General features: G+C 40.7%; 1 protein-coding gene across 1 annotated transcript; it reads left to right on the top strand.

The window, feature by feature from the left end:
* Window positions 1-2977: 2977 nt before the first annotated feature.
* LOC128686192 (uncharacterized) lies at window positions 2978-7351 on the top strand. The gene is made up of 2 exons (XM_053773002.2): window positions 2978-3060; window positions 3220-7351. Exon 2 carries the CDS (start codon window positions 3351-3353, stop codon window positions 4167-4169), a length of 819 nt encoding a protein of 272 aa, XP_053628977.2. The 5' UTR covers window positions 2978-3060; window positions 3220-3350; the 3' UTR covers window positions 4170-7351.
* Window positions 7352-8223: the final 872 nt, after the last annotated feature.

Raw genomic sequence — 8223 nt, 5'->3', positions numbered from 1 at the left:
TCCTCCAATGTCGTTAGAGTCAATTCCGTTAGCCTCACCTTGTAGCTCGTGCCCCTTCACGAACAAGCCTTGTTCCACACTTCTGCATTTTCTCCGGTTTCGTAACATACTATTTTTCAGGTGCTGGTTCCATACTGGTGCTGCATACTTTAAGACAGTCTTAACGTATGTAGTATGAAGGGCCCAGAATAACTCCTCGTTGAGATTCCTGAAGGCTACTCTTAGTTTTGCCGGAGGTGAATTGGCTGCAGAAATTATTCGGCTGATGTGATCCTCTGACGATATACTGGGCACTATGCTCACCCCCAGATCTTTCTCTCTGAGTGAAGTCTGCAGCCTGTTTAAAATATCTAAGCTAACGTGTCTGGGCTAGTTACCATGTCGGTATTTGCTAGTCTTTCAAAGTTGTTTAATATTCTGCGGTTAAATAGTCCTGTGTAACGAGTAAAAGTTAACTGATTAATTTGAGCAACTGTTCGTAATTATCATTTATAAGTTATCAAAACAGGAGTTAACAGTTCCTAATTAACTACGGCTGTATATCATAATTACCAGGTTCTTCATTAGTTAACATTTCACTGTTAGTGAAACATTGCACTGCTAGTCAGTCATAAATATTTTACTTTTATTTAGTCAGTCATAAACATTTCACTGTTATTTAGTCATAAACATTTTACTGTTAGTCAGTCATAAACATTTCACTGTTATTTAGTTAGTCATAAACATTTCACTGTTATTTAGTCATAAACATTTTACTGTTAGTCAGTCATAAACATTTCACTGTTATTTAGTCATAAACATTTTACTGTTAGTCATAAACATTTCACTGTTATTTAGTCAGTCATAAACACTTCACTGTCAATTATAAACATTTCACTGTTAGTCTTAAACAATTTTAAAACTATAATTATTTATATTTCTAACTAATTCATTAAACCAGAGTGAAGAATCATAATAACAATTAGTTAGCTAATCGTCCGTAACTCAGTAAAATAATTGAATGAGTTACCAAGTACGTTCTAATATATGTAGTTACACTTCCTAGAATTATATTTCTACCCAAATTATTTTCATAAATACATGATGACTATTTCATTTATTGTCGTTGCAAGGCGACGAAAAACTGGACAAACAGTACACGACAAATTCAATCTGATTGCAGGTGAATAAGATAAGATAAGATAAGATAAGATTTCGTTCGGATTTTTAACCCCGGAGGATTAGCCACCCAGGATAACCCAAGAAAGTCAGTGCGTCATCGAGGACTGTCTAACTTATTTCCATTGGGGTCCTTAATCTTGTCCCCCAGGATGCGACCCACACCAGTCGACTAACACCCAGGTACCTATTTGCTGCTAGGTGAACAGGACAACAGGTGTAAGGAAACGTGTCGAAATGTTTCCACCCACCGGGAATCGAACCCGGGCCCTCCGTGTGTGAAGCGGGGAGCTTTAGCCACCAGACCACCGGGCCACAACAAGTACTCTGTGTATGTACGCTGCTGACACAGCTAGAACTCTGTGATTGTTCTCTGCTGACACAGCTAGTACTCTTAGAATGTGATAAGGACACTGTTAATGCAGGGAATACACTCCGACAACAGTTAGTACTCTCGTAAATACCGTAATTACTTTATGAGTACATTAAGTACTGTTAGAGAGATAGCCAGAGGAATAAAGGCAGACCAGAGATAAAGTTGCAATTTTTATTATCGATATTTATTGCTCTTTATAAATTTCGAGCTTTATTGATTATATGCAAAATAAGATAAGCGTATTTCAATCAATAACTGATTTTTTTTTTTAGTTTTGGATAATTTATTTTAGCCATAGAATACTTTCTCACGGTCTCTGGAGATGAGGAGTAATTCATCAACAATCTGATGCAGAACTGAGCCATTTATGCCACCTTTTCGGAATCTTTATTGAAGAAACGTTTCGCCACTCAGTGGCTTCGTCAGTCCAAAAGTAGAAATGGGTAAGGAGAGGAGGAGTTTGAGGTAATCAGTCCCTCAGCCTGGAATCGATGTGTTCAGTCCATCACTCTTGTAGGAAGTACAGCATAGGGCCGGAGAGGTGACTTATATACTGCAGTCAGGTGAGTCGAAGCAGGAGGAGGCGGGGTCACAGTGGGACCTTCCTACAAGAGTGATGGACTGAACACATCGATTCCAGGCTGAGGGACTGATTACCTCCTCCTCCTTCTCTCCTTATCCATTTCTACTTTGTATTAGACTGACGAAGCCACTGTGTGGCGAAACGTTTCTTCGGCTTGTTGGTTCATCACGCAACAGTCTGATGAACCAACAAGCAGAACAGAAGGTCGAGCCTCCATTACTCCTTGTGTTGAATGACACAATGGACGGTGGATCAAGCCTCCACCACTCCTCGTGTTGAGTGACCCACACGGGCTCGGACAGGCAAAGAAAGATCACTTCCAGTCAGCACCGCTATCTCTGGAAATTCCTTATCTCTCCGCTTCACAAAGATCACTGTAGCTCGCATCGTTATCGTAAGAAACCTCCTTATCTTTGTCTCGTCCTCAAGAGAGAGATTTACTTTTCCGCAGACCAAAAAAAAAAAAAAACACGAAGTAAACGATGCTGACTAAATAAAAAAAAAACAGGCACTTGGGAAATTTCTTAGGGTTGCCTTTCAACACGGAGAGTCAAGGATGCTGTGACCTCTTGGTTCCAGGTCAAATCTGTGATTAAACAAGCGATTTGTCTTTCCCACACACATCAGAGGAGCTCACCGATACCACGGCCGGCTAGGCCATCTCTTGAATGACCCGAAACGCCTCAAAATCGGCGAAATATATAAAAATGCATGCGGAAAAAGTGACAAATGGCGAACCATATATGGCGTTTGGTGGTGGTGGTGGTGTACTGGGTGAGGTGAGAGGGTGAGAGGGAGGGATCGAAGGAGGGTAGGTGGGAGGGAGGGAGGGAGAGAGAGAGAGACAGAGAGAGGGACGAGTTTGAGAGTCAGTTGGGCAGAGTCTGTTGTGTGGGCAAGACGTGTAGTGAAGCGCCTCCCGTCACCCGTCACTCGCTAGCAGGTGAGCAAGCTCACTGAGAGAAAACTTTAATGTTTACCAGTTGAAGTTGGCCTGAAACACTGTCGTATCTGTGCGGGTGTTCAAGCGGATCTAGTGAACAGTTATATATTTTTATGGGGGGCTGTGAGCGTAACTAATACGAGTTGTTGTATCTTGCAGATGTCCACGACCTCAAGCCAGGAGCCACTAACTGCACAGCGGGTGCATGGAACAACGAACACACGGGCTTCAGTAATGTTGCAGCGAGCTATCTGACAGAGTGAAATACAGGGACTTTCCCAGTTACAGTAATGGCAAAATCAGAAAATGAAGTGTCGCCGCTGGAAGGCAGAAGGAACGCTGTGGATGATAATAATAATAATAATAATAATAATAATAATAATAATAATAATAATAATAATAATAATAATAATAATGAAAACAATCAAAATGATGGTGCAAGTAACGGCAAGGCTGTGGCAGGTTCCGGTGGCAAGTATCAGCTGAGGCCTCGGTCTCTCCAGTCCCGGCGTCGTTCCGACAGTGAGTGGTGTCTCCAGGACTCCCTGAGACACAAACCACGGCCGCCGCCGCTCTCCAGGTACCGCAGGAAGACCGCCAACGCCAGGGAGAGGTATCGCATGCGGCAGATCAACACAGCCTTCGAGAGTTTGCGCGGCGTCTTGCCTTCCTGGGTGTGTAGTAGTCGCGCAGCGTCGGACATGACTAAGATCACCACGCTCAGACTGGCGTCTGCTTACATCAGATCACTTCAGGATATCCTCGATGGCAAAGCCCATCAGGGTACTTGCTCCTGGGTCCTCTCCAGCATCTTGGAAGATGCCTCCAGCTCTCGCGAACCTCAGACCGACATTAAATTCCAAGAATTCCAACCACATCTGGAAACCAACAATCCTCTCAAGATCCAGCAACCAGCCGTCCACCCGCCTCCTGAGTCCGACTTTGTGTCTTTCCTCTACGGCTCCTCGGATTCCGAAGTGTACCAGGATAACCTAGAGACATTCTCATACCTGTCACCTATGTCTGAGACGGAAGCAGTGGCCCTTCTGTTGGGTTCTGAACCACCGCGCATGTGGAGTGATGGTCAACACACTCAAGTAGTGTCATGATGCTCCTGATGTAGGCCTGGATCCTCCTGATGAAAGCCGGGATCCACTCGCCTGGAAGGTTGCACCTTTCCTGGGGTGGCAGACGACACTGGTTACGAGGACCTAAGGTCACTTAAATCTAAATAATTTCTAGAGTAAAAAGTGCTAAAGTGTCTGGAAAGTGAGGCCTCCTGACTGTGATGAAAAATAATATAAATGCGTGTTGACAGCAACTTATTTTCTGATGCTTGTCAAGTTGTGATGAAAAGTGTCGAATGTAGTCGATAGATAGTGCAAATTATGCTTATGATAGATTATATTTAATTATATATTCTTATAGTAGGTGAAATTAGCTATAGAAATCAAATCAGATTTTTTCCGAGAAACATTAAGCACAGTCCAGAGAGAATTGATTCTTCGTATGAGAATTCTCCTTCAGAAAGAAAAATATATATACAACACACCGAATATATTCACGTCTTTTCTTAATTTATATTCCAGTCGAGTGTAACCCCCAATGATGCGTGAAGGAAGGTGGGGTCTGTCAAGGAAGAGGGAGGGTCACGCGTCAAGGAAGGTGGGGTTCTGTTAAGGAAGCTGGGTTTATCAAGGAAGGATGAGTGATGCTTGAAGGAAGTTGGGGATTAACAAGGAAGGAGAAGGGATGCGTGAAGGAAGGTTAGGGGTCTGTAAAGGAAAGTATGGTTCTGTCAGAGAAATTGAGTTTATCAGTGATGGAAGAGTGACTCGTGAAGGAAGGTCGGGAATGAACATCAAGAAAGAAGGAAGGTGGGGGTATATCAAGGAAGAAGTGACGCGTGAAGAAAGATGAGGAACATCAAGGTAGAAAGAAGGTGGGGGTATATCAAAGAAGAAGTGATGCGTGAAGAAAGATGAGGAACATCAAGGTAGAAAGAAGGTGGGGGTATACCAAAGGAGTGACGCATGAAGAAAGATGGGGAACATCAAAAAAGAAGGTGGGGGTATATCAAGGAAGAAGGAAGGTGGTGTATTTCAAAGAAGTGACGTGTGAAGGAAGATGGGGAACATCAAGGAAGAAGGAAGGTGAAAGTATATCAAGGTAGAAAGAAGATGGGGTATATCGAGGAAGAAGGAAGGTGGGGTATATCAAGGAAGGAGAAGTGACGCGTGAAGAAAGGTCTGTCAGAAGGAGGAATCTACTCGGAGTCAACGGTCATTACGAGACCAACTAACATTCCTCAAACTTTTTCTCCCTTAGTGATCTCGCATCATTACTTCCATTCCAGTCCTCGTCAGGTATCTTTTTTTTTTTTTTGTTACTAAAAAATCATTGTACTTAAGTATTTAAGTGTTGCTTTTGCGAGTTATTTGTACAGCCAAACTAAATAAAAATTTATGAATAAAAATATCATGGATCGATCTAGAGAACAAAATTCTATTGAAATCATTAGTAATTCATGCGGTTTCTTAAATTATTTTTTACTGTAATTTAGTTATGACAGGAAATTTTGCTTTAGTTCCCGCATAAATTCCAGAAAAACACATTGAAATAAGAAAAAAATATTAATTTGACAATGGAAAATTAAAACAGCCTTGTGCAATCATCTGTAGAAAGTTCGCAGATACGAAAGGTCTAAGGCAACTCCAGAGAACTGAAGCAAGTGATTCTATTGATCTACACACACTTTGGAAGGTTTTGTTTTGTTCGTCAGGAAATAAGACAGGTTCTCCTGACACGGGTCTTTGTCACATGATGACAGAGGACTCCCAGATTTTCTTTTCTGTCTGTCTTCTCCCATGGAGTCCCATGACCCGTCTGTCGAAATCACACATAATGAGGAGAGATAAAATAAGCACAACTGTAACACATTGATATACCATTTTGTCACACATGAACCTACATTGAGAAAATAAAATAAGAGACAGGAAGAACTGCGTATTTCGCCCTAGAACTGATGCCCTCTTCAGTAACAGTGCACAGATAATATTGACAAAATTCTTCCTCTCTTCTGTTTAATTTTCTCCATGTAGATTCGCCTGTTCCAATGACCTGTGTTTATCATACTTGTGTGTATATATTATTATATCTAATTTCCCAGACATACACACTCAAAGTGCTGAGACTTTTTATTTGTAATTAAGTTAAACAAAAGAGATTAAGAACCCATGTAAACACAAAGCAAACGTATACGTCTTTTAGGTTTTAGAGAAAAATCTCCCATTAGCTTTTTCTGTATTGCAGTTATTTAAAATGAGAAGCACATTAATGAAATTAGGAAGAAAAAAACTGAAACCAGTCCTACATCCTCCCCTCTCGCCTTAGCATTCTAGTCAGCGCACCCGTGCCATAGGGAACATAGGTGGAGGAACCATATACCTGATCCATTTTCCTTGCAGGCAGACAATCTGCAATGACCGGTGATTCAGATGTTTGCAATGAAGATAAATATACAAGCAGTCCACCAAGTCCCTTTTCTTTCCGAATTCAAAAAATTATTGCAACAGTATGGTAAAAGATATGAAAATGTAGATCACTGTATGCAACAGTGTAACTACCAGAGCGTGAAGTTTCCTGACGGATGTAGTGACAGTGATAGTCCCATCAAATAGCCCCCTACTGACTCTTTCCTGACATCAAGTCTTTAGATTTTTATGAGGATTTGTGGTATAAACCTTGGTAATAAATACCGACAAGTTGGTTTAGAAAGACACGTAAGCAAACACTATAACATATTTATTAGAAAACGTTTCGGTCCTGGGACCTTGATTAAGGTCCCAGGACCGAAACGTTTTCTAATAAATATGTTATAGTGTTTGCTTACGTGTTTTTCTAAACCATGAGGATTTGTGAACGATTCATTTTCCAGTCACTAGTGAAGGAAATTCCAGAACTCAGTGCTGGAATAAATGATGCCATCGGAAAACTGACACCAATAAGGAAATGGCGCATAGATTAGAAGGGCTATGGTCTTCTAAGTGTATTTTAAGACACAACTTTGAAACTGACTGAAACATTCATTATCTCAGTTATAATCCACAGATAAAAGAATTTTCATATCTAATACTATTTTGTTGTAAGATAAACATTTAATAGGAAAAGGACTATGAGAACTGCCTCAGTACATTCAACATGTGTCATAGTTAGATATTAAGTTATTTTATTGTTATTGTGTAAGTCAAAGGGTTTCTATTTAATTGTGAGGAATAAAGATATTAAAGGATGAAGCATTTTGTACATTTGAGTCTTTTATTTCAAACCAATGTAAAGCTGATTGACTTTCTTTGTCTACATACTTTTTGCCATTATATATATATATATATATATATATATATATATATATATATATATATATATATATATATATATATATATATATATATATATATATATATTTAGCAAGTCGGCTGTCTCCCACCGAGGCAGGGTGACCTAAAAAGAAAGAAAATCCCCAAAAAAGAAAATACTTTCATCATCATTCAACACTTTCACCTCACTCACACATAATCACTGTTTTTGCAGAGGTGCTCAGAATACAACAGTTTAGAAGCATATACGTGTAATGATACACAACATATCCCTCCAAACTGCCAATATCCCGAACCTCTCCTTTAGAGTGCAGGCATTGTACTTCCAATTTCCAGGACTCAAGTCCGACTATGTACAAATAACCGGTTTCCCTGAATCCCTTCACTAAATATTACCCTGCTCACACTTCAACAGATCGTCAGGTCCCAAATACCATTCGTCTCCATTCACTCCTATCTAACATGCTCACGCAAGCTTGCTGGAAGTCCAAGCCCCTCGCCCAGAAAACCTCATTTACCCCTTCCCTTCAACCTTTTTGAAGACGACCCCTACCCCGCCTTCCTTCCCCTACAGATTTATACGCTCTCCATTCTCTCTAAATGACCAAAACACCTCTACAACCCCTCTTCAGCCCTCTGACTAATACTTTTATTAACTCCACACCTTCTCCTAATTTCCACATTCCGAATTTTCTGCATAATATTTACACCACACATTGCCCTTAGACAGGATATCTCCACTGCCTCCAACCGCCTCCTCGCTGCAGCATTTACAACCCAAGCTTCA

The sequence above is a fragment of the Cherax quadricarinatus genome, chromosome 9 (assembly GCF_038502225.1).
Source record: "Cherax quadricarinatus isolate ZL_2023a chromosome 9, ASM3850222v1, whole genome shotgun sequence".
NCBI classification, from domain to species: Eukaryota; Metazoa; Arthropoda; class Malacostraca; order Decapoda; family Parastacidae; genus Cherax; species Cherax quadricarinatus.
The sequence above is the reverse complement of the archived record's forward strand: the minus strand, read 5'-3'. Positions and strand labels throughout refer to the sequence as shown.

What these genes read in the sequence shown, in the direction of transcription:
- LOC128686192 (XM_053773002.2), top strand. Translation starts at nt 3,351, where the DNA reads ATGGCAAAATCAGAAAATGAAGTGTCGCCGCTGGAAGGCAGAAGGAAC.